Source organism: Lutjanus erythropterus, chromosome 3, assembly GCF_056507025.1.
Source record: "Lutjanus erythropterus isolate fLutEry1 chromosome 3, fLutEry1.hap2, whole genome shotgun sequence".
NCBI classification, from domain to species: domain Eukaryota; kingdom Metazoa; phylum Chordata; class Actinopteri; order Lutjaniformes; family Lutjanidae; genus Lutjanus; species Lutjanus erythropterus.
Window position 1 is genome coordinate 30096221 of NC_139319.1, and position 27323 is coordinate 30123543.

The 27323-nt window shown below is 40.0% G+C and overlaps 1 protein-coding gene across 1 annotated transcript in view; it reads right to left on the reverse strand.

The window, feature by feature from the left end:
• Positions 1-27323, reverse strand: part of LOC146330250 (sodium/potassium/calcium exchanger 3-like) — a 69372-nt gene that overhangs the window by 1299 nt on the left and 40750 nt on the right. The window contains exons 3-16 of the mRNA XM_084715772.1: positions 26320-26396; positions 17938-18012; positions 15647-15731; positions 14580-14683; positions 12222-12296; positions 10595-10620; positions 10442-10495; positions 10207-10340; positions 7686-7846; positions 4468-4738; positions 4211-4377; positions 3259-3373; positions 2994-3106; positions 2529-2594 (exon numbers count right to left, since the gene is read on the reverse strand). Coding sequence (XP_084571898.1) covers positions 2529-2594; positions 2994-3106; positions 3259-3373; positions 4211-4377; positions 4468-4738; positions 7686-7846; positions 10207-10340; positions 10442-10495; positions 10595-10620; positions 12222-12296; positions 14580-14683; positions 15647-15731; positions 17938-18012; positions 26320-26396 — 1523 coding nt within the window. The remainder of the gene's footprint in view (positions 1-2528; positions 2595-2993; positions 3107-3258; positions 3374-4210; positions 4378-4467; positions 4739-7685; positions 7847-10206; positions 10341-10441; positions 10496-10594; positions 10621-12221; positions 12297-14579; positions 14684-15646; positions 15732-17937; positions 18013-26319; positions 26397-27323) is intronic.

The following is a 27323-nucleotide window of genomic DNA, read 5'->3' on the forward strand; positions in this document are numbered from 1 at the left end:
TGTTCTCAAATTTGTTAAACCTAAACTGACACAAATTAGACCTCAGGCCTCCATTTGATTCTGTTCCCAGGTCCTTCACTTGTTAAGGTTTTTACTTTTAGATGTTATATTACAGAAGATGAAAAGCCTGTCCTCTGTCATTTTAATACAGTTGTGACACTTTAGGTAATAATTATATTTCTGTCTTAATTATACTAAAATTTGAGGTTCTATGTTAAAAATCTTTTTAATTATTATATAGTCTTTACTTCTAAAGCATCTGTACTACACTTGGTTTAATTATAGATTGCATTAATCCTAAATTACAGTGTTTACATATATTGCAGTGTTGTTAATTTCCTTTCTGTGGTGGTGAGGAAACACTGGTCTATTATAACCCATGACAAACCAGTCATACATTCTGTCACTGTGTTACTTTTGGATGGAATTACAGTGAAAATAAATTATTCCCCATTTTGGTGGGAACTCCCTGGAACCCCCTCAAGGACCTCTGGGGGTCCACGGACCCTCACTTGTGCACCACTGTGTTTTGCCACGTGCGAACACAGAGAAAGTGAGGGGGTGATGTTGGTTCACCTCCACGTGAACTCTGGAGCTGTTTGTTTGCAGTCAGAACAACTGGGCTGCATTAGCTGATGGGACGCTCTTTCACGTTAGTTCAGCTCTCTAATCAAGTTTACCTAATGCATCGTCTGAAGAACAATTACTGTGAGAAGTAAGAAAAGAAAGAAGGAAGCATTTTAAGGTGAATCAGGGGGCAACTGCAACAATTGTATTAAATTAGTCCCTGAATCGGAATAAAACAAATAGACTACAAGTCTGAAAATGTTATTAACTGCAGTAAAACATGAACAGGTTAGTATGTGGGTGTCCTGCTATCAAAATACTGAGAGATTAACAGCTCCTGTTTTATGAGCACTTTTGGAAAGAGGCTCGCCCACAAAGGTCATGGTTGGACTGGTCTCAAAGTTTTTCAAGACACAAGAATATAAAAGGACTTGGAAAAGGGGGCGGGTTCAGCACAGGATATGTTGTGGATAATTTGTACATTTGTTTGCAGTAAAATTATATCAGGGTGTCAGGACAAACGTTTTCTGAGGAAAGAAAAGATCTTGACACATTTGTTAGACATCAAGGATTAGTGCAGCGTGTTCTAATGAGCATGAACATTACTTTTGTTTGTTTATGAGAACATTCCTTTTGAAAAATTAAATCCCCCCAAAATAACGTGTTGGCTTTCAAAGTGGGAGACAGGCCTCTCCAGGGGGCTCTGAACAGTTTTATATTTCTTCTTACATTAGTTATTAAAAGGAGGTGACACTGAATAGCCTATATTTGTGATTTGGTTACAGAGATAGTTCAGAGATACAGTTGTTTGGTGAAATTTTACTGGTTTTTCCATGAGTCAGAAACTAATAAATGCCTTTGGTCAAAGCTTTTGATGTTGGCTCAACTGTTGAGTGTCTATGGGACCACAACTAAGGAAGTAAACTAAGAGGGGGGTGTCTTTTCCTAAGCTTTGTCTGGAGACCCACAGTCTCAGACTTTAAAAAAAAACCCCGATCAGGCTTTTTTTGTGTGATTTATCCGCTTTTGGAGAAATCGGCTATAGAGACGTCTGCCATCTCTCCAATAATGTTTGTTGGTGCTCAAAGTACCAAAAAAACACATTTGAAAGAGTCAACAGCAATGTCTTGACAGTAGAAAATTGTTCCTACATTAAACTGCTCTAAACAAGGTGTGTGAATTATCTTGCACTAGCAGGTCATGATTTCTGTAAGGACATTGCTGTTGAAAAAATTTATTTTTTGGTGTTTTGAGCACCGCAAGCTGAGTGCCATCTAGTTCCAATACATTTGAGAGAAACCAGATATCTCTAAATCTCATGCCCAAAAAATCCAGATGGATAAATAACACAAAAAAATTGTGCGAGTTGACTTAATGTTCAATTTCACAACACAACTTTACTCTATAACTTTGACTCTATTCATGTGTAGTGATCTTGCTCCACAGTGTGCTGACTCTGTGCTTGTTTATAGCACACAACAGTACTGATTGGATTTAACTGAACCAAAATGAAAAAAGCATCATCCTTGGTCATTAGAAGCCAAAATGTCAAGGTCTCTATGAAAATCTATGATTGGATTTAAAGAGTTAGTGCAGGTTTATTTATAGTTAGTGTATTATCTGCATTAGATGGCGGTCAGCGTACCCCCAGTTCCGTGAATCCAAACTAACCCTTTAAAACACCAAATACACAATAACACAAACAGACTAACTGATCAAGTCAGCAGTAGACAAGCAGCTCTCGTGTTCTGCAAGGTAATATCACTGTGGATTTGGAGAAAGCAATATTTGGCTTATATAATGTCAGTTTCCTGTTGGAAAAGGCTGTCTGATGTCAAGGTAAAGTGGTGAAAATATTCTAAATATAATGTACACTTAAAAATACAAAGGTTTAATATGATTTAGAGCCCTGGTTCACCAGGACAGCCCAGTTCAGTGAGTTGTAAGCGTTTGGTACTTACTGTGACAAATACTGAGGCCAGTAAGAGTCCAACAGAGAATATGAGTCCTCTGCTGTTAAGATGAACCTGCGGAGACAAACACAGTAGTTTTTCAAAAGGAATTCACTGCCAGGCTTCTTCAGTGGCCTTAAAAGGTAGGATTTTCAAAAGATCAAAATTAAAGAAGATAAAGGCTGTTGCTCAGTCCTGATACAACCGGGGACTGACTCTTATTACACATGCCCCAAATTCCCTCTTCTAGTGTGAAGAGTAATCAGCAGGCCAATTAACACATAATATCTTCTCAGTGTAAAGGTTATAAACTGTGTAGTGCCCGACAGATATTGTGCGGTTGTGTTTGTGTCTCCCTCACTGCTGTGCGCTGAATATTACAGACTATTGTTCCCGTCCTTCATGAACACAGCTCTGTTCTATTCTGGTCTGAGTCCGGCAGAATCTCCCCGGGCCGAGCTGAGGAACACTCACGTTGGAGCCGTAGTCGATGCAGAGCGTTTGCAGCGCCCAGGGCAGGCCCAGGCCCACCAGGATGTCAAACACATTACTGCCTATGGAGTTGGAGATGGCCATGTCTCCCAGACCTGAGGCAAGGAGAGCAACACTGTCAAGGTCTGTATACAGTCAGGAGACGAGCCAGTGATGACAAGCAATACTCCGCTGTGGAAGTCCTTCTCTTAACAGCATTTCAGCGTTGTTTCACTCAGCACAAATGTTGATGTGTGTGTGTGTGTACCTTGTCGTGCAACTATAACACTAGCCATGCAGTCTGGGACGCTGGTGCCCGCAGCGAGGAAGGTGATGCCCATGATAACATCAGGAATTCCCAGAGTGAAGCCGATCACAGTCACCTGAAACAAACAGATTTTGTTTTGATACACTCTTTTATAAGTGTCTCAGCAGTCCACTTCAAATAAAAAGCAAGTTCCCGTCTAGAATTCAATTGCAGTAGTATAACACAGTTTAATGCTCCCCCAGTGTAAAACATACTCACACAAAACGGTGATATTAAATGAATTTAGCATGGATCAGCTTTATCTGTGATTCAGTTTGCCACTCTGTTTTATAGGAAGCATAACATATTTATTGCATTTTGTAGAATTAATACACTGTGTCGTATACTGTCCACAAAGAATTCGCTATTTGCTATTTATCAATGGACTATCACCGAAAGCACCGAGAGCTAATTGAGAGGCATTACAGAAGGAGTGAAATAATCACAGCAGGCACCTCTGAGGCTGTTTCCCAAAGAATAAAATTAAAATAAGTAAAAGATCTATGGAAATTTAAAATGCATGCAAATTTAAATTCACTCATTAGTGGAATAACTTGCTAATGTATTATGCTAAACTTCAATTAAATTTTCTTTATATTTCTGCTTTCTGTTATGACACAGACTTAAGTGAGACTGTTTAATCACTAATAACTATAATATATCCACACCTGTCCTATTCTCAAATCTCATTGTTGTCCTCTGCATATAGACAAACATGAGTTTACAATGTCATTATGTGATTCCTTCACTTTTTACAATAAAAAAAGATCAAATAATTTGTGTACAGTCGTTAGAGCTAAAAAATTTAAACCCTACAGGAAAATACCCCCCAGTTTCTTGAAATCTTTTTTAACGTTCTTTAAAGATCAGGATGTGCTTCATTGTGTTTGTGAGTGAGACCGACTGGACTGACCATCCAGACCATGATGTAGGACAGGCCAGCGATCCAGATGGTGGCGGTGAAGAAGGAGACCATGAACCATTTCTCCCAGCGGCGCTTGGCACAGTTGGGCACAGTGAAGAACAGAAGCAGGGACAGAGGCCACATGGTCACCCACTTCAGCTTGTTACACACCCCAGCTGCAGAGAGGACAAGAGAGAGAGATGATGATACAAACATTTACTGACAGTGATTGTTTTGTACCATAACGTCTTTTTGAACGGCTGTACCTGGAATTTTGAACGGCAGCAAGGGGCCGTTGTTATCGTCTTCTCCCTCTCCTTCCTCGTCGTTCTCATTGTTCTCATTATCCTCATTTTCATTCTCTGTTTCGTTCCCAGACTCCAGTCGCTGAAGTCTGCACCTCCCATTCAGACCCTGCTCTGCCCCACCCATCCCGTTCTCTAAGCCCCGCCTCCCCTGAGCCCTGGCGGCTGGGTCAGAGTCACCATTAGTGATGCGGTTGACTCGAGTCTCGGTGGTGTTGATCAGTCTTTGTCTCTGGAAGTAAAGATAAAACATTATTATAGACAACATTATGATTCGACAACAACAATTTGTACTGCAGTTTTGTAGCATGACCGGTAGTTTGTCCAATTTATTTTGAGTTGAGTTTTGAGACGAGTTTAACTTCATTATCTTACAAACTGTGTCCTATTCTATGTTTCAGCTGCAACCACTAGCTGTGAAAGTGGCTGTAATGTAATTCCTACAGGCAAGTATGTCCACTAACCGCTTGTCTCGACCACAAATGTCCTATCAGCATCACATACAGTGTTCACACCACACTGAAGCACCTGTCTGTTTAGGGTCCACCTTGTCCATGCATTTCAAAGAGTCCAGCAGCAAATAAGCAGCCTGATCTATATGTCCATCAACATGATGGCTCTGATTGTGGTGCACAGTAGTGTGTGTCTTCATAGTGAGGGTGGGACTTAACAAAAAAAGAGACAGGAAAAGAGAGTCCAAGAGGCCGTGCTAAGGACAAAGAGGTATTGGCGAGCAGAGGGATTGAAGTTTAGCAGTCAAGTTGTCTAGTGGCAGTAAAATGTATACTTTGCCTGGAGGGACACTGTTTCATTGTATCTGGCAATGCAAGGACATTAAAATGTTCTGGGAAGAGGTAAGAGTTATAATCGAGAAGATGATTTCAAAACAAATTTTTACTGGATACTAAGGTTTTTCTGTTGGGCTTAAATCCAGAGAAACATAAGTAAAAATGAAGAAGCACTTATAGACCTCAGCTTGCTGTACGCCAAAAGTATTCCACAGTTACGGAAAAATATTCACAGCCCAAGCACTGTTCAATGGATGAGACAATTATGTTAAGGATTTCAATTTAACAAATGATCAAGACGACTAATGTCTGTGGGCAATGCAGCTTATGTAATGTTATTTTTTTTCCAAGTATCTATTACATTTTGTATCTATCACATTTAAAAAAAACTCAATTTAGTATTGATTATCTTCTGGTAGAAGGATCAACTTGTTTTGAGTTTGTGTGTTTGTTTTTTTGTTATTGTTTTTTAGAGTTATAATGAATAATTGATTTGCTGTTAACTGTTGAATTGATGGCAGCTCTTTAGATGATCGATTAATGAGTCTGAGTACTGTTTTTTGGGGTTTTTATTTTAGGAAAAGGTCAGAGTCAGAGAGAATCTGAATGTTTGCTGGTTGCTTAGGCCCTCTGTGATGGTGGCGTGAATGGGTTGTGAACGGGGGGGGGGGTTATTGAGGGCGTCATTTTAGACTTTAAAAGACATTGATATTTTTCAGTATTTTCTGTACATTTAGTGGACTGATCGGCTGGTTGATGACCAGGAGGATGATCGACAGGATAGATGGACAAATAAAGTAATCTTTGGTTAGACCCCTACTTTTTGTTTTTTTGGTTTTGCATTGATGCAGTAAATTGACGGCACACATTGAATGTAAACAGCTGTATTTTATGCTGTTAAAACCTCAATAAAAATATTGTGGAGAAACGTACAGCTTGCCCATGAATAAACACTGCAGAAGCAGTTCAAGAAGTTTGTGTGTCTTGCTTCCCAGCTGCTGGGTAAAGTGAAGGGAGCAGAGCGAGTTGCTCTCTGGCTTTGGAGCACAAGCTGCTGCATCTAAGTTAGAAAGTTTTCAGTGCCTTATTACTGGGCACCATCGTCGCATTTATGCACATATTGTCAAAATAACTGACCTGAAGTCTGTGAGACACAGCTGGGATGCAAAAGGCAAAGAGCTGGTGCAGACAGTTGCTTAAATTAAAAATTAGACAGCATCTGTCACATGAGACGTGGAAGTAAAAACAGCATCTGACTTGCTACTGAGATAGGGGTAAATGTGCTTGTTTTGCAGCTGACAGGCTCACATTGTTATTTAAGAAAACTCTGGTTTCATCATAATAAACCCTTTATTTACTAAGTAACTTGTCAAAATATCAGGACACGAGCGAGAGGGAGGTCAAACATCAGAAAAGCAGCGTGGAGTCAAGTCTAACTCATTTTAAGGGTTTATTTTGACTGAACCAGAGTTGGTGACTGTTGGAACTGTGCAAAGACGAGCCAAGACATTTTTGGCCAGTTTTAGTTTGTCTCTAGTAAGTTTGAAAGAAGTGTTTTTTCCGATGATAAAATTAATGTTTCTGTAAATGGACTGAACAATCAATGGCAAGAACAATAAATCAGATGTTTCTGGTTAAACAAAAAGGATCTGACTCTTTAACAAAAAGGTCTTTCGCTGCAGGATTCATTTCCATAACATTGTCAGATACTTAAAGTAACAATCTGAGTCTGTCAGTGGCAAAAACAAGCACTCTTATTGGACGTACTTCCACAGGACTACATTGCAGCCTGTTTCACGGTTGCAGTGGCCTCAATCAATATTGGATCAATTTCAGAAATGTCTGTCCCCATTAGTCACTTATCACAGAAACATGAGAAAATACGGTCCAAGCTGAAAAATACAAAATTTGCCTTTTGACAACTCAGGCTTGCTTTAATTTTTTTATTTGTATTACAGAAATTAGACAAAAGCTCCTTAAATTTATCTGAAACAGAAGTTAATGCTCTTTTCTCTTCTTTCTGTCCAAAGCCCATTTTTGGTTGTTTGGTTTGGATTTAAATACAGACTGTAGTCAGCGGCAGACAGGTGCCTGAGAGGCAGTGTTGGCTGTAATATCCAAAAGAAGAATTAGCATTCATTCCACTCCTTCTTCTGTTGAACGCAGACAGGGTTATTTGGTTTGTATTTATGCTAAGACTCTGGTTTGGCAGGGATTTTACAAAGTAACTGAAGTTGACAAAACTATTTTCTCTTGAGGGAAGCTTTGCTGCTGCAACTTTTTCCAATCTGAAATAAGTTGTAACTTGTAGCATGAAAAACAACAGAACTCAACAGAGTCCAACAGAGTGTACACAAGAGAGAGTCCACATGCAGTTCGGTGTACATGTACCTCATTGATAAGCATGCGTGAAGCCATGGTGAGGCGGGTTCTGGGGGAGAAATGGCTGGTGATCATGATCCTCATGCCTGCCTCAGAGAAAGACAGCTGGTGGGGGTACGCAGACAGCAGCTCGTCCACCATCAGCACCGATGGCTTACAGTGGAAGTTAGCTGGAGAGAAATGACACAAACATGTTCATCTGAACTCCAACTGAAATCGCTATTAGTCATTAATCTTGAAAACCATGTGAAAGTGTTGCTCATCTAATCACTTGCCCAGAGGGAAATTTTGCTACTCGCAACCGTCTTTTCTTTGTCTTATGAGAAATAAACAAGATTTTTATTTTGAGCTTATCGACGTCTTATCTGTTCCTTCTTCAAAAGCAGGAGATCTTTTGCTGGGCTTGTACGTATCTCAGAGGTTTCTCCTTGACAACTGTATCAAGCAACTAGACTTTAATTTAACCACTGAGACAAATTTAAGATCTCCTTGAAGACAGCCGAGTTTCCTTTTAGATCTCACTGGTATCTCCAGAGCTGATTATTTAAAACAAATTTAAGATCAGTGCAGTGAGACAAAAAATTAAGATTTTATTTTATTTCCATCCTAAATAGGGCTAAAATTAGTCTCGGGCTGAGACGAGACAAAGGCTCTTTCTCAGGAGCCGAATTTAAGAAGTATCTGAAAATGGTTCAGGTCTCATATTGAGCTCATTTATGTCTGGGAGACTCCGGCCAAACAAAGACAGGCTCTTGTTTTGGACTTTTCTTTTCCTCTGGGTGAGCAACTCCTGCCTCACACATCCACCCCCCTGAATCTGAAGAGCTGTCCAGTAGTCCCTGTCCCTGCTGCCTACTGTGGGGACCATTTTGATGCTGCGCATTCAGAGACGTCCAACCTGGAAAGCATCTGCTGAACAAAGTGCCACCTGCCACCCTGGTTCTCTTCGTCGGCTCCTCAGCAGACCCTAAGCAAGAGTTTATCAGGGCAACTGGTTCTGTCTGGGGCAGCCGTCAGAGAAGCAGATGCAGAACAAGCTGACAGAGCAGACTGTGTTTAAGGATGAATATAGGCCTCAGCCAGCATCTTGTGCTTCTCTCCTCTGTTAGCTGATGTTGTATCCCACACTATACCTTATCTTTCAGGGCACAGAGACTGACGATGTAAACACAAGAGTAACAGTCCGTTGACCTTTGACAGTTGAGGACAGAGGAGATTTTCCTTATACTTCTAATGGCCGGTCCCACTGAGCCAAACAGAGTCTGATGCAGACCATGGAAAAGCCTAAGCCATTGGCAACATCAAAGGTAGGGTATCATGCTATATAGGACTCCCCTAAACACAAGGGTTCATAAGCAGATACACATCTATTTGCACCAACTGTATCGTGCCACCATCAAGCGGAACAACAGGAAGACCACTAAGTACAGTCTCCATGTCCTCAGTCAGATGTGAAGACCAGCTGACAGAACCAGATACAAGGTTGGCAAAGTAATGCTCTGGTTTTGCTGAGGAGCTGGGGCTCATTTTACTCAAGTGAATTCTGACCCATCTACCAACTGTTTTGTTAAGTTTAGGGGTGACATTGGTTTGGTCTGAATCTGGTTTGTAGGTTTCCTCTCAGGGTGCTTTCACACCCAAAAGTCTAAACCAAGGCTCATGTTCTTGTTACACTGTATTTGACCCAGTTAACTTTGAGTTCATATTACAATTATGAGTTTTCTCCATTCCATTCTTCATAAAGTCATTGGGCAAAAGGTCAATCAAAGATTTGGTTTCCTCCTTTCCTTATGTGCTGCTGCACAGTTGTGATGATAGGCCCCTGTGGACAAAGGTGGTAGTGTTTCCACCATTATAACCATATAACCATAACTTCTTTTTAACTGGCTAATGTACTAATCACTGTAACTTTGCCTGGGAAATGTAAACCCAGCCTCATTTCATGTGTTTTCACTGTGAATCCAACCTGGTGGCAGGAATTCAGAGCAACTATAAAGAAATAGCCGATCTTCTTGTGGATGGTCTCGTTAACGTAGGTAAAGTAGAGACATCTTTAATAAATTGAAACAGTTTCCTAACTAGTTAAAAACTACCTGTAGCAGATGTAGTAGCAGATCACTTTGATCTTTACCATGACCACCTCTTCGGTTGGACCAAGGTTTAGCAGTTTGGTCCAGACCGTAGTCTGCAGTGGACTTCTTCAAGAAGGAAAAGTTCTCCTTCACCTACAGAAGGTTCAGGGATTAATTTGTGGCCATCATCTCACCATATACACAGCCCAACACACAGACAGCACAGTGCAGCTGTAGCATTGAGAATCTATGCTGGCAATCATCCCAGGACACAGCAGAACTTTGTCGATAAAGTCATCCGTGACTGTCTTATCCTGGAGCTGAACAAAAATAGATGAACAGTGGTGCCCCAGCTGCTTTATATTTATGTAAATTTCAGTGCGCAGAGATGAGCAGCTAAAGCCTACAGAGTCCTCTTAGAGGGCAGAGCCTGTGTAAAATAGAGCAGATTATGTTACCTTTCTTGAGCAGGACTGCAGTGGCATCACACGTGACATTATCCTCTAGATCAGTGCTTCCTGTCAGCCCGTTGGCCAGATTCATAGAGCTCTTCTTTCGACGGTCAAAGTAGCGATGTGCCCTGCCATTAAACCTGCCAAAGACAAATCAATGAGAAGGAGCTGCAGCTTTGTGAACTATATGCAACTAATTTGTTAAATAAATGCATTAGCAGTTATTGATGATGACACTCACTTCATGATGAGGATGTAGACTGCATACATGAGAATCAGGACGAGAGACTCCCACCTGCACACAAACACAAGACGAATACAATTTATAGTAACTCAATATGTAAAAAGCATGTATATACATACTGAGGCTGCTACAGAAAATGTGAGTACGCACCAGCACACCTTCTCATCATAGATGAACTAAAAAGGCAAGACAAAGAGGACACGAAAGAACATAAGGTGGAGGCAGTCAGAGAAAGTAAAATTAATTCTACATTTCAACATCAATCCCACTAGCGGGCATAACCAGACACCCAAAAAAGGTCAAAGCATGACCTTTTGGTTAAAGCCAGAAAGGCACTAAAAAAAAACCCCAGACATTTTTTAATTGCAAAATCAAACATGACGTTTCCTCTGTAGCATGCTGCACAGTGAATATGTGAATGTGACACACGTCATATCACCATGGTTTGACTGTGCAGCTGATTTATCTGTTTTTTATAAGCATGATATGAAAGAACACACTTTGCTAACAATTCTCCAATTCCATACTACATACTAAGTGCACACACTATGCAACACAATTCTCTGTAGTAAACTATTTGTGCAGTTAGTATACAAGAGACTTTATTGATAGAATGGAAATAATACAATATGTAGACTTAAATCAATGAATGCCACTGTCAATTAAAGTCCATAACTTAATAATGTAACTTCTAAATGCTACATATTGAAATAAATATTTAAAGTTAATCTTTTGGGGGCTTCCTGTCTCCCAGTCTCAATTTTATTTTTATTTTTGCTGCTGTAAGTAGATGGATGAAATATTCACATCATGTACCTCATTCTGCATTAATGTAAGTATCTCAAAATAGTAAGTTACTATCTTGAAATAATAAGAAACCTTTGCAAAATCTTACTTAATATCTAAAAATAATGAGAAACTATTTTGGTGTCTAATTATTTTCATAAACTAAATCATTATTTTGAGAATGTTTCTCAACATAATGACAGAGGACCTGATGTGGGCTTCCATACATACAGTATGTAGTGTCAGCAAAATATAAATGAAGTATTAAACAGACCAGTATTCATTTTGCAAAATGGCCAAATTCACTTCTATATTATTATATGTACTACATCATTGTAGTATTGTTATAGTGGCATAGTGGAAAGTGGCATTTTATTATTGTAGGCATCATACTTAAGAGGCTGATCATATATTTTGTTGATTAAATCTTAATAATAATAAACAGATGCTATTTGCACCCAGGCGTCAGTAGTCAACAATGCTATTTCCACCTGGAGTGTAAATATGTGACTATTTAAGTGAAAATAATAATCATTTAAAAACCTAAAAATAATGATCCCAAAAATTGATGGTCAACACTGACTTCTAGTTTTACACAGGACTCAAACTTCAGTCTCTGGGATCAGGACTTAAATGGTCTCCTTGGGGGAAGAATCAGAATGTATGTAAAGGATTTGGGACACACCATATGTACTACACTACAACCAAACACATACTTTACTGCAGGGGCAACTGCTACAAAAACTGCTAAAAAAACAAACAAACAAGTGGATGTACAGTACCTGTGTGTTTTTATTGACTTTCTACAATCTGGGCAATTCTGCTGAGGCAGATGTTTCAAAATTGGATATTGATACCAAAGCAGAGAGCTATAAACTGCACTTTAGAACTGGTCTTATATGCTTTGCTGTAGGCGACAGTGCAAGTATATCTACATATTCTTGCAATCATGTGAAACTGTGTATTTACATTAGAGTCTTAAACCTCTTACCACAATGAGAGCCGTGATAGAAAACGTGTAATAAATTGAATCCCGCAGTAGGGCCCAGTGAGAGAGTTTCACTGCCTGCAAGGAGCAAAGAAAACACAGATAAGCACACTCACACAAGTAAGTATGCTACTTCAATTCATACCCTCTTATAGTAACACTTATCCTCTCTGGAGTTTATGCAGCACTGAGATACAGGAACACCTCTGACATCATTACCATACTGATGTAAACACAGGAGCTCTGGAGTTGACCTCCTGAATCACAGTCAATTGCAAGGTTTCATCCTACGAAGGAAAGGTGCCCGTGTGTTTATCAACTTTATGTAATCAGATACAATGCAGGAGCCCACAATGCAGTGACTAACACTCTCCCACACAGCGAGCGCTCACACCGTATATACGTAAGTGCGGGGTCGGAGGTCACATCTTGAATGTGCCACTCCCAGCTGTGGAATCGTTTGCTGCTGCGAGGCAGATGGCAGAGTGAGAGCAAAGCAAAACTTTGAAATGTTTGCTTGTACTCTGCATCACTGTACAACAGCGGTTTGTAGAGGGAACCTGCTCTGAACAGCTAGCCAAAGGTAACAAACAGTAGAGAGGTGCAGTGGCTGCACTTGAAGATGAACTCACTGCATCCCGTCCCTCCAAGCCATGTTACGCCGCCCGCCCTTCTGCCTCATTATCTCACTCTGATTACGTAAGGCACAATCTGGGATTGCATCACTGTTTTGAGTCCAGTGCATATATTTTTCAGAGCAGAGAGCTTATCCTCGTACTCCACTCATTTCCGTGTCCCTGGCATGTCAGATATTATCAGAGAGAGGCTGCACTATATTATGTTGTCTCTGAATCTGAGCAGCAGCGAGGATGCAAAGCAAAAAGGAGTTACAAACGGTTTATTGTGTTCAGACTGATGGGATGAAGCAGATCGAGCGCAGAGAAGGATATAAAAGAAAGTGTCGCACACACAAAAATATGTCAACATGGAAAGTTTCCAACATGTACCAGTGACAGAAGTTTCACTTTTTGATATTGTATTCAGGTCTGTGGATGACTGTGGTGTTTCAATCCTGATCTTTTCCACCTTGTCTCATTCTTCATTTGAGACAAGATAGTCACACAAAAAATAAATCTGGCTAAACTTACAATAGCAAAAAAAATATATATGAAAATGGCAGCGGCAGAGAATACAGGTATATGTTAAGACAGCAAAGATTTCAAGATATCGGTGGTTTCAGTGAGAACTGTAGGAGAGATTTTTACGCTGCTTGTTAATGTTATAATGTAATGTAATGTTAATGCCTGGAGAGCTAGAAAGCTTCCTGTTGTTTGGCAACACTGCCAGCTGCTCAGCTTGCCTCCTTTCTCTTTATCTTGTATCCTTTATGCTTTATTTAATGCTGATCAAATGCTAGCACGCGTACGTGTGCGTGGCTGCCATTGAATATGGTTGTGATGCTACCGTCTGTGTCACTGTGCGCATGGTGTGAGCTATCGTGCGGTGCATACATGTAAATTTGACCAACACAGAATTGGATATCTGACGCTGACCAGCCGGGCACCAATCATGGCCAGTCAAGCTGAAAAATGGCTAATTCCAGTCTCAGTTGATTACACAGGGGGGTTCATAACATGCTTATACTCTGCATGTTGATGGGACAGAGGATTGGGAGACAGAGGAGGCAGAGGGTAGATTGGTCAAGGACCACATGGCTGTCATTTAATGTAGACAGATGCTGCTGTAAATTACATGCATCTCACCAGGCTGTAACAGACATATCCTGTCAGATGACTTTGAGACTAATGCCATCTGTCCTTATGCACTCTTGTTGCAGTTAAAGTTACTCCTGCACAGCATTTCTTTGAAGTGGGTCATCCCAGCCTCCCAAATTCGCACACAAGCTAATCCGTTCCCTCAGCAGAAAACTGTTCACTTCTCCAGGTGCAGGCACACTTGGCTTTTAAAGGGAATGGGAGATGTCACTCTGACTGGTTTAATTCATCTTACGCCCAAAACACACCTGTGATTAATTGAGAGACTAAATACAATCCCTTTGCACCTTGTGCTTTACTTTGCGCCCAGATTGTGCGCCACTTAATTAACAAAAGTGGAGGTGTATGTGCCCTAAATGCACCAGTGGAACCAGTGGACTCTTGCATGCTGAAAACAACAGTGTGTTCATGTCTTCTGCATTCTTTTGCATGTAGACACATGAATGTATGCATGAGAACTTTCTCCCGCTTTGTGTTTCTGTGGCTGAATATTTAAATGTGACAGTAGGCCGCCGGTCGTGCTCTGTGAAAATGCCAACAGGTCAGCAGCAGTTTTGCCTGCATCGGTGCAACACACACATCATACCTGGCCTGCGAAGAAGCCACACACACCGATGATGCAGAGGATGTTGAAGACAGCTGAACCCACGATAGTTCCCACACCCACGTCACCTTTGGTGATGAACACCCCTGAGGAGAGAATGAGCAAACACACACACACAAACACACACACACAGAATTATGACTCCATAGATGATGTGTTATACACTACTTGATACAGCAGCTGCAGTGCTGACAAACAGATGTTACACAGCTGTCAAAACATATGTAAACAACCTGTCCATATTGGTCATGGATCTCTCTCTCTTTCTCCCTCTCTCTCTCTCTCACACACACACACACACACACACACACACACACACACACACACACACACACACACACACACACACAGAATGACAAGAAGAAAATCTTTGTTAAGATGCCTATAAAACCTGACTTTGCATTAATATTCTATACAAATCAGAAGAGAGTCTATAGAGTCTGTATGTACAATAATGATTGTAAAGAATTCAGGAAGGTAATGTCACAGACAAACACCTTTTTTTGTCTCTTTTTGGCCAGCAAGACATAAGAGGTGGGAAAAGGCAAGACAGACCTTAACCCACAGAGTAAAATGGTCATTTTCTTCCTCTTTTCCTTCTTCCGCTGTTTTAATCTTCGCATTTTGCATATGCTGCATGACACTGGGGTTTTCCCTTACTCAGCTGCATCCAGACCGTGAGGAGGAAGCTGGCTGTCCAGGGGAAGCACACCGCCACCCATTCACCCACCAAGAATAACCCCCAGAGACCTACGGCCCCATGTCAGAAGTGAATGTTCTTTGTATTGTTGTTTTTCTGTACATGACTGTCATCCAAAAACAAAACGTGAAAAGAAAAAAAACATGTGGCCTTTACTTCTCATCAGCAATTCTCAAGTGCTTATTACATAAGATGACTTTAATGTGATTCTAATCTGATTCATTATGTTGAAGCATTATTGTAAAGCATCCATTAAAAGCTTCCTCCCTAATGCGGAAACAGTGTTGCAGCCTGTGTTTCAGTTAGAACAGAGGAGGAGAAGAGACGGACGGCCGGTTGTGGTAAATACCTATGACAGACGTGAAGAGCTCAGGGGCCGAGCTGCCGGCGGCCATGAAGGTGGCACCTGCTACGTCCTCACTGAGATGGAGACGCTGCAAGACAGGAGCGAGAGACAAATAAAAAGTTCATATTTACAGATCAGTCCAGGACACAACCTGGACCCTTGACCCTGACCGTCACCTGATCATACAGAATTACTGAAGCATGCATATGTGTGATTGTGTAAACACGCTGTAAATCTGGTATTTTACCACTCAGTGTCAAAACTTGATGATATGTTAAGAAGAAGAGAATGAATTGCAATAAAAGTGAGATCTCTTGTCTTTTCTACCCTCTGCTTTGGTAAAGTTCTAGCCTGGTTATTGACCAAACCACAGCACAGAGACAGACAACTCAAGTTGAAAACCTGAGAATTGTGGCAGCAACATTCAACACAATGGACCATGAACTTTTAATAAACAGACTTTAGAAATGGGTGGATCACTCTGACAGTGTATTAACTCGATTTCACTCTTATTTAACTGGTAGACGGTGTTTGGTTAGTCTGGGTGCTCATGTATCAGCAACTCATGGTACGGAAGATTTGTTTTGTTTTGTTTTGTTAATTATTACACTATTAACCATCACTATGCCAAATGGGTATTCTTAAAGCTAAATGAGGAAAAAAAATCTGAGATTCTTTTAATAGGACCCAGAGCAGCAGGAGAAAATCTGCTTGGTGCTTGGTGACCTTAGCAGATATATTAAAAATAGATTAAAACTTCACAAACTTGGGAATGAGTTTAGACTCGGATTTAAATTTTAATCATCATTATAACAACGTGCAATTCCCTTTTTACAAGAATACCTGAAAAGTCTATAAGAAAACTACATACAAACCATTCATTTTATTTACTCATTCATAACATTTTATTGTTATCATTTTTGTCCTGCAAAATGTTATTTATTGTTGTTTTATTGGTTTGGCTAGTAGCATTAGAAGTTTCTTTTGTCTACTATGCAGCCAAAAATGTATTCTGACATTTACAGAAACATATATACATATACAGATACTAGCTGACACTATGTAGATGTACTGTATAACATTAAGTAACACTTAATGTCAAGGGGTGAAACTGTAATGACAGCTTCATAACCAGGACATGACATCCATCACGAACATTTAGTGTCATATGGTCAATTATGTCGTTAATCAAGCAAATAATGTCTTTGTTCTGACAACTTGACATTACCTAAGACAACATAAACATAAACATGTCATTACAGGCCTAATTATAAAACATAAAGAAACTATTTAACTTTACATTAAAATGTCATATATCTCTGGTTTTGACACTGACCATTAAAATAATCATGAATATTCTCCTCGACCTCAGCTAGAGTGGCACCATTTGGACTTGTCATAAGGATGTCAATTAAGTGCCATAACAGTTTCCTGATGGCTAGCTTGGCTTGCTGCTAAAGTTGACTAACTGCTAACTGCTGCTAACTGTAGACTATTAGCTATTAGTTAACTCAGTCACAGGGTGCCAGGAGTGCCTGTACCTGTATTCCCTGTCAAACTGGCCATCGTCTGCCACAGAGGTTTTGTTCAGTTCCAGTCTGGCCATGTTCACTGAGAGCTATCAATGTTTTACTTTTGGATTTACCATGTCACAGGAGGATGCTGTGTTTTTGATGTTTGATATACAGCACTGTGTTGTAATCTCTTGTGGGAGTTCTTGAGTGTAAATCTCTTACTAAATAATAACCTAAACACTTTTTTTTCCCTATTTTCTTTCTTATTAACATACATATAGTGCTGCCGGAGCACACCACTCATTTTTTCTCCAACTGAGGAAATATCCATTTGCAGTGCTTGGTATTAAATCAAAAGCTTATAGCTCGGAGCAAACAGAGAGCAGTTTTTGTGGTGAGAGGCATCTTTTTCCATAGGCAGTCACATTTTAGATGGGAGACAAGAGAGCCAATAAAAACAATTAGAATGGTCAGAAAAGCGTGATGCAGACTCACAGTCGCAGTAGAGAAACAGAGAGAGATAGAGAGCGGTCATGTGAACTGACTGCTGCACAATATTCTCAAAATGATGCAACTTTTCATGAACTCTGTCTTACATTTGACCGTGCGGTCAGATGACTGATGGATCTAAACGTACTACTGTTGAAATGGGCCATGCACGCGTCACAGGTGCATCACATAGCACTACACGTCTGCTAATTAAGTCTATAATATTAAATGTCACGAAGAAATAGTTAATATTTGAAGCTTTTCAGGACCTTTAATACCTCGTGTTCATACCTCACACAGTTTCTCCAGGGAGGGGACAAAGTAGTCATCACAGACGAGGGCCAGGGCACAGAACATGTAAATGGTCTGTAAGGAGAGAGAGAGAGTGATAAATATTACAGAGATCAGTGATGTATTCACATGTTGCTTGATGTGATTTATATATATGTGATAAAATAGGGTGAAAAGTCCACACTAAGATGGGTTGCAGCTGCACCATCATAAAGTACAGCTGGCTGTGATATATCTGATATTTCAGCTTCTTGTGGAACAGATCTCTGTATGTACCCTGAATGATACAGTAAAGAACACCTCTCTGCTCTAAATGCCACATTAAATTTAGATGTAAATTACCATGAAAAATGTAACAGTGAGTCTAATTGAAGGCTAAAGATTCAGAGATCTGATCCCATGCAAATGCGGTGCAGTACATTAACGGATCAGGCATCAAGAATTCATGAATAACATAACTGTGGGACCACACTTTTTACATTTTTAAACAGGGAAGTTAGTTTTCACTTTTCAAACACAGTGGCATTAAAAAAGCCCAGGAGGGGAGGTTATGTATATGGCTTTTTCTTTCCTCCCTGCTGAAATAAACTGTTGGAAGAGATGGAAGAGAAAAGCAAAACAGCCTCTGACCTGGAATGACACAATGGGTCCAAGTTAAAAATAAACATAGTAAGTGAATATAGTGGTACACATTAAACATTAACACTACCAATAGGGCTAAACAAAGATGATCAACAAAAAATAAAGTCCAAATGGACTTGGTTTCAAAGCCTCACTCCACATGTTGGATGTGGGAACATTTTGTGTTATAATTTTTTCACACTCAAATTCCAGTGTGTGAATATCACTGCACTTTGACCAGGTTTACCGGCATTATTATACAATTATATTATCATTCAGTTAGTTGCATAACATGGTCTTAAAAATGACAGTAACATCATTTATCACAATTACTTCTGGAAAAAATATATTGGCCAACAAAAAGTAATTATTGCGACAGGCCGAACTACAACTGCTCCATAAATTCACTCCTTTATTTGAAAAATAATTTTATTTTACATTTGTCCTCACCTTGATTTGAACATGCAGCTAAGATAAGAGACCCTGAATTTTAGAACATTCAATTAAATTTTTCCCCCACAAAATTACACTTTTTTCTCTTACTGAACATTGGATTTTTATTTATATCAACTGTCAAAAAAGAAAGTAATATATTGAAGTATAAGTGAGCATAGAGCTACAGTGGCCACATTTATAGGAAATAAGCAAAGCTGAAATATACATAACTTTCTTTTAAAAAGTCCTTGCCTTTATACAGTTGAGTTTGTTACCAACATAATTTAATATCTATTATCACTCCCATAAATTCTATTTCAGACCACATTCGTAAGTTTTGTGATTATTACCATTTTAAATTTTGTCTTATTGTCTTGTTCTTTCTATTTTTCCAGAGTTCTACATTCTTACCAAAACAAAACAATGTTTTGGACAAATACCATATATGTACAAAACAACAGTAATGGGACTAAAACTGACCCTTGTGGAACCCCACAAGTCCACTAATGATCCTTTCAAATCTCCCCGAATAGTTTTACAATGACAGGATGCATTATAATCCTTCATATGGAATGTTTTTCAGGCTGTATATCACTGGTGTGTTTCTTTTCATGGTGTATTATTGCATAAACACCCACTGCATGCATCCTTTCCTTGATCTCACATAATAATACAATGCAGAGCACCGGGAGAAGCAGAGACAGGGTGCAGATGAAAGACAGATAGTGATGATCAAGAGAGAAAATGTCAAGTAGTGATGACAGTCTGATGGGGAATGTGTGAACAAAGGAAAGGCATTAATATTCTTACACTTTGTAATAACGAGGACTTTCAAAACCTGCTTACAGAAAGACTGCCATAGAGAATGATATTTCTTTTTCCTTTTGTGCTCAGTACTGACTCATATTTTACTTTGCACCCGGAGTCCTTCTATTTCCTGTTTCTGAAAGCGAGAGTGAACTGAACTACCCAACGCCTGCATGAGTGGTATGACTGAGCCCACACACTAAATGACTTTCTGTGTGTGTGTGTGTGTGTGTGTGTGTGTGTGTGTGTGAAGGAGAAGTGTACCATAAGCACCAGGCCATCACTGAGGTAAAGCGATATTTGTTACCAAAAACTGACATGTAATCCTAATAACTGAGCATAATCTCAATTCAGAAAATGGTGAGCAATGTGGATCACTGTTTTCCAAAGCCTCAAATGTCTTATTTTGTCCACAACCTACAGATAAAGGTGATCATACAATCATACAGTGTCAGATTTTACAGTCAAATTCAGTCACAGCATTTAACCCAACAGCGACCGACTCCATTTGTAAGCCAGCCCCTTGGTCAGGAGTACTGCCTGGAGAACTGACTTTGCATACATGTTCACTTATTTACTTTTGAGATGCTGAAGTCAGAGAATTTGGACGTTTTTTCTTTAAAAAATTATTCAAAACAATTAAATCCATTAACAAAACACCTGGTGATTAATTTAATAGTTAACAGCAATTTGATTAATTGACTAATTGTTGCTAGAGGAAAGACAACTTGGGTCATTCCAATACTGACACCAGTACTGGATAATGCTGGATAACTGGTATCTGTGAGTGCACGAGTCTATGCACCAATCTGTTGCCTTTTAAATTATTAGCCCCAAAACTTGACCCTGCGACTTCCCAGCAGCATCCCATCCACAATTCATGGTCTATGGCATTAATTAGCTGTACATATTTGCTCCTGTGTTGCAAAGGGTTTGTAGCCCTAAAAAAATAATAGTGACATATCATCACTATATAACTTCTTTTATTTGTATCTCAAGCCTCATGCAGCTGTAAATGAATATGTGTTTTATACTGACTGTAAATTTGTGTGCATGTTTTATGTTGCATGCAGACATGAAATCTGGAGTTGTGTATGTAAAAGCAAATCTTTTCTGAGAAGTGATGATACCAGTATTAAAGAGCTGTGCAGAATTGAAGGGGGGTCAGCAGTACAGCTGTCAAGGGAACAGCAGTTGGAAATAAAATACTGTGTTATTCAAATTCAGAAATGAAGGTCTAACTCAACGTGGTTTACAGTTTTCCCATCCTCAAGCTGAATCCAATTACCAGAAACATACATGATCAATGACGCTCTCCGACTGATGGTGGGATCAGATCACAGCAGCTTCACGTGTGGGAGAATCGTGGGATGATACAAGAAAAGGACAGCAGGATCTAATCCACTGTTTAAATCAACATCCCTGAATCAAGACCATATGCTGCAGCATAATACAGACAAGACAAGCCACATGGTGACATAACATCTGTTCTATTGTTGGTTTAGTTTTTTAAAAGCATTTTCATTGTTTTTAATGATTTTTACCTCTGATTTTTTTTGGATTCGAACCTATACAGTAGCAGGAAAATAATCATGTAGGAGCATGTCTGATTAACAGTGCGGGGGAGCAGCCACAGGTGGAGTGAGAGCTGCCGGGATATTTATACCACTGTTTATACTACTGTATGAATTCTGGCTGTTCAGTACAAAGCAGATGTGGGACAAAGTTGTTGTTTTGCAAGTCAAAGTTAAGTCTTATGTCTTGGCTGTTCCAATTCAAGTCCCAACAAGAGCTAAACAAAGTCCGAAACATTGTCTTTCAGGTCCTTAACAAATGCTCACTTATATACCCTTTACCAAATATAATGCCATTTAATTTTTGTTGTGTTACTATCAAATAAACATTGAAACATTAAAAGCAAAATGATCTGGTGTGTGGTGGTATGCTATTCTTTATAGTCTATGGAAGCCCATTTCCAACAGTTTGATGGGGGAAAAGATCCTGTAAGTAGTTATAATGAGAAACTGAAATGGAAATAATAAGTCAGTATCTCAAAATAATAAGAAAACAATGAGTAACTCATCTTGCCATAATAAGTTAGTGTTTCAAAATAATGCCATGCTAGTCATTATTTCAAGAAAGATTCTCATTATGATAACTAACAGGTGCTTTTTTTCATCACATTTGCTTAAATGGTCTTCCACAATATCCCGATCTGTTGTCTGTCTACTGGTTTTGCACTGTTAAACATACCTTAACCTCCTCCTCATGCAACATTATTTTGTATGGCAAAGAATACAATTAAAAGTAACATAATAAAAATAGTATTTTATCTGTGATTTAAGACCATTCTGATTGCTAATTCTTATTGCTAATGAAGACTGTGAGATGTAGTTAAAAGCAAAAAGTCAAGGAAGGTCAGGAATAAACTTTCCAGCTCAACATATTACAATAACGATTTCCACAGTCATTAGTTGCAGCTCAAGTCTAATACCTTGTGTAAAGGCATTTGACAAATAAATTATGCTGAGCATGAGGAGAGGCCTCATTGCTGGCATTTAGCTTGTTCCCTGGCTCACTTCCTGCAACAGTTCAGAACTTGTTTGGGGAAATTTCAGTGGACATATTGCATGTCACTGTTCAAATCCATGCAGTCACAGGGAGCTGGCCTGTTTTGCATCTAAATTCTGACTGTCATTTTCCTAAAAACAGAAAGGTGGAAATGTACGACAGCATTACTATACAGTCTGCGCTGCAGGTATTAGCCCTGATCGTCCTTCCTGAAATCTATAGAATGCTGGTCTCTCCACAAAATACAGTAACACCTGCTATATTATGACACTGAGTACATTATTTTTAAGGTTAAGCAACACACAAAAATAACTTATAATGATATACTGTAGTTTTGCCTTTTTGTTCTTTTTTATGTACCCATCTGCCTAGAAAAGGTTACTTTCATTTGCCCTTCAGCAGCTGGAAAAGGCTGCCTCAGAGGCCAGGCGCACTGTAAATACTGACATTGCCTATAATGTCACACATGTACTGGCCAAAAGGTCCATCCGGTAGTTCCTATAGTGCTGTGTTTATGCACAGCAAAGTTCCCTGGAGAAGCTGCTCTGCTGGCATGAGCCTCCATTACAGTCAGCCCCCCAGTGACTATCAGCAACGTCTCAACACAACATGGGTCATCATGTACTGGAACATTCTGCCTGCCTTGTGCCATTCACACAAGAGTGATGGCACGGGGGCCCCATTGCAGCCTTGACCTTGCATATTGACCCCTGCTGGGCCACGCTGGAGCGGCCAGTAGGGCTGTTGAGGCGTGTGCCGGGACAATGAGATACTGCCGGAGAGGAGAGGAGAGGAGAGGAGAGGAGAGGAGAGGAGAGGAGAGGAGAGGAGAGGAGAGGAGAGGACTGGGCCAGGAATTCTCCTGCAGATCCAGATTATGGCTCCAACTAACAATTATTTTCATTATCATCATTGATCATTTTAGTTGAGAGGACAAGCCATAGAAGGAAATTTGATTTTATCAGTACACTCAGCCTATATTACCGGTTTACCGGTAATTTACATCAGGTGCATCACAGCTGCACCAAGGCACTCAGATCGATTCGCAGCCATTCTAGTCAATGCTCGTGTTTACACCAGAAGCGCTGCGGCGCGTCTTAGCTGCGTCCCAGAAGTGGCTCGGCGCTCCGCTCCACAGAGGATATGCAGCAAGTCTATTTTTGACGGATGCGGGCGCGTCAGTTGGCACAGAGCAGGTCGAATGGGTAGGAAGTCAGGCATGGAAAAGGTAGAGAGAATCCAATGAATTTTCAAAATAAAAGACCCCGCGCAGACTCACGATCATAAAGACAGACAGAAAATAAACAATTTAACTACGTGGCCTGCTTATCTATGGTAGAAGCACAAAAAGCAAGGAAAGAGAACTTAATCAACAAAATCAGAGCAAGTAAACATAATCAGACGGGCAAAACGCTCTGCTGCTGAAACGCTTCTGAAAAACTGCTGGTGGGAATTGCAGTCGCTTGCATGACGGAACAAAACCGCAGCGCAGTCATGATACAGCGCAGCCGCCCCTGGTGTAAATTATGGGTTAGTCAAAGAAAGTATACAAATAAAGAATAATTCATTTATATGAAGGTTGTTAACTTTGTTATTGTGTAGTTTTTGATTCTTTTGTCTTTTTTATTTCTTACAAAAGATTTTTTATAAAAAAGGAAATTAAACGATCTAAGTTTGCTTTTAGAACCTTAATTTAGTTCATCTTTGTTGTTATATCATGGAATTGACATATGAAAGTGGATTTGTGTTCTGACAGCGAACAACTTAATATATATTTTTCCTTTTCTGGCAATGTGCATTGAATTGATGCATTGACTAACTGTTGCAGCTCTAATCCAGGTTCTGTGTTCTCCTCTGCCATAGACGATGACGTATCTACAGTGGCACAGTTTTTTAGCATTGCATTGGATGCAAGCAATTACCCTGTGACTTAATAAAACATGACAGGAATGAAAGCTCACGAGAAAAATTTTGTCACTTAGTGATGTATTTTGAAGTCTTTGGATTTTTATGTTGCAGCTATTGTGACTTATAAGAGGAACTCACATCAAATTCTGTTTATACAGGTCTTTGAGAGTGCTACTGCATACATGAAAAAAGTTCCAAAAGCCTTTAGTGGCTCCAGAGGGAGCTGAGTGAAGTCTGATAAATGTCATCAAGTGATGTCACTTGAGGAAGTGTCAGCTCGGTCTGAGGACTACAAGTTTGAAAATGAAACAAATCTGGAGGTGTGGAGTTAGAAAGAGGAGATCTTATCAGACCTCTGTAGCCCGTTCCTCATCTCAGCTTGAGCATAATACAACCAGAGCATAACACAACCAAATCTCCAACTGAACTGTCAGCAGTTGAGTTGCATTGTGGGTAGGTACACAGTATGTGCAAAGTTTTGAGCAGAAAACGTAGAATAAAAAGGAGTTTGATGCTAAATCAGTTGAGTATTCTTTTACAGAAAATGGCTGACATTATTCTATATGTTTATCATACTGTCAACAAATGCCATTATTAGACAAAAACTAAAAATGTGTTGGTCCATCTCTCTATACTCTCTTACAGTGTTAGGGTGTAGTTCATTACATGTAGTTTAATTACTAGTTTCACTACAGTAGTTGGGTGGTAGTTTAACTACATTGAAATCCCACTAGTAAATGCAGTTTTGCATTTTGATATGAAATAGTAGAATAAACACAGGTGTTATAAATTATACTAATTAAGGTCCCGTTCCATTTAGAGTGAACAGTCAGCCAAGTGCTGCTATTGTGCCTGCTGGATCACTGAAAAGGCTGTGCTGCACTAATTGGAACATGACCTAAATTACGATCATTGGTAACAGCTGTGTTTACACTATTATTTCATCAATACAGCTGTAGTGAAAAAGGTCTGTTATGCTTTTCCTTATTTTCTGTCATATATATAATGTTAAAATGTCAGATGTTCATATTGAACATGGCCAAAGTTTAAAATAACAAGGTAAACACATGTAAAAAGTAATTCCTGTGACTTTCAGACTGCTCTGAATGCCATTTTTTTTTTTTTTTTACTTTACTCATGGTTCACTCTGTCTATTCGTACCGAGGTGATTTACAGCACCTCAAAACAGTTCCCAGGTCTTGCTTTCCCTCTGATGCTCTCTGGCTGTTCTGCCTCAACTGTCTGTGATTTACAGAGTTTACTGGTTGACAGATAACTCTGTTTGCTGCTAAATTAACCGTTAAATAGTGTTGTAACTCAACAACCATTAGCTCGCCGGCTCAGTTAGCCGAGCAGTTAGTTGTCTTAGGCTATTAGCTGACACTCCCACTGGGCTCTCCACTCCAGGCCTGAATTTCTCCTCGTCTAAAGCTCCTGTGCTATTGTGTAAAAACCAACACTCCCCTGGGGCTCTGAGCCCCCAGTCTGAGCAGAATCTGCTGATGGGACCGATAGCTGCACCGGTGACTGAGCTAACTCGCTACAACTGCTAGCTGTTACTTTAGCAACAAGTAAAGCTATCTGAAAACTATGTAGGTTATTTTGTCATTAAGTAACATAGTGAATAAAGTTAGTTGTGTTTTTGTGCAGTAGTCAGGCTTGGCTTCATCAAATTCAGTGACCCATATAGCGGTAGCTTAGCTGTAATAATGCCATTGAGCACTCCAGCCAAAAATGTTTCTAGCTTCTAGGTTTACTTGTTTCCTTTTGAAAAAATAAAATCAGTGCATTTATTTTCAGTTGCAAAATAACACACACTTGTGGCTTTAATGAGAATTACTAAAACAGCAGCTGGAAGGTATATGAGGGATTGAGTCAAAATAAACTACAGTTCCCATGGTTATGGTGATGAAGCGACATGTCACTCCGTGGAACAGTGTGGCTCACTGATGTGTTTTGAATAGTTTTAGGACACACATCTCACTCATCGACACACACGCACCAGCACATGTGTACATGTGTAGGTGAGGTTAAACTTACACACAGGACATGCAGGGCCACCGCTCCCTCTGTTCTCTCTTTGTGTGTGAACAGGTCTGTAGGGAACTCGTGCAGAGCTGGAAGAAACAGACACATATGGTTACGACACTTTACAGTATATGAGTGTGTGTACATGTATGTGTGTTCTTCTGCAGAGCATAATACAGGGAACATATTTCCAATGCTCAGGAGAAAAAAACCCTTGAACTCATGTATAGTGACAAGGAGCCTTGCCCAGAGAGCACCTTGCCCGAGTGTGTGTCACAGTCTAACTGTGCCCTGCCAAGGACTGTGTATGAGCATGCTTCCTCGGAGAGCGACAAGAAGAGAATCAGGAAATGGAAAAAGTGAGCATGAGGAGGACAAAGCGAGGGCAAAGAGGAGACGGAGCATTTTAAAAATAGAGCCAGGGATATTTAGGGTAAGGCAAGTGGGATGGAGAGCAAAGGAGAGAGAAAGGGTGGTGGGAGTTTAACTGCAATTTGCAAACTCAATTTCTCTGCAGTTGAGCAAGAGAGAGCGACTGTGTGTAAGTAAAAAGACGAAGAGAGAAAAGTGGAAAGTTGGCAGACGGAGAGAGTGTGAGGAAAAACAGAAAGAGGTGAAAAAGAAGGAGTTTGGTTTTAAATGGTGGCCTGAGTTATTCTACCCCCTCTCCATGGCTTCTTGACTTCCTCCCCTCTCTTAGCCCCACATTCCCCCCCTGACTGCCAAGACCAATGACAGGTGCTTGGCTGCCGCAGAGTTGTTGAGGAACCTTTGCCTCTCGCCCCTCAAGCATCGAGTCACCACTGTCATCATTTCCTCCCACACAAATCAGGAACCCATTCACACCGCTAACATCTGTTACATATTTCAGCACCTACACACTATTCCCTGGGAAAGGCCAGCCAGGCACCACGCAGAGAGTTGGGCTAATGCTAATGATTGTTAGCATGTGGTGCAACAAAAGGCAAAATCAAAGTCAGGTATATTTTATTGACCAGAACAGTAAACAGAAGAAT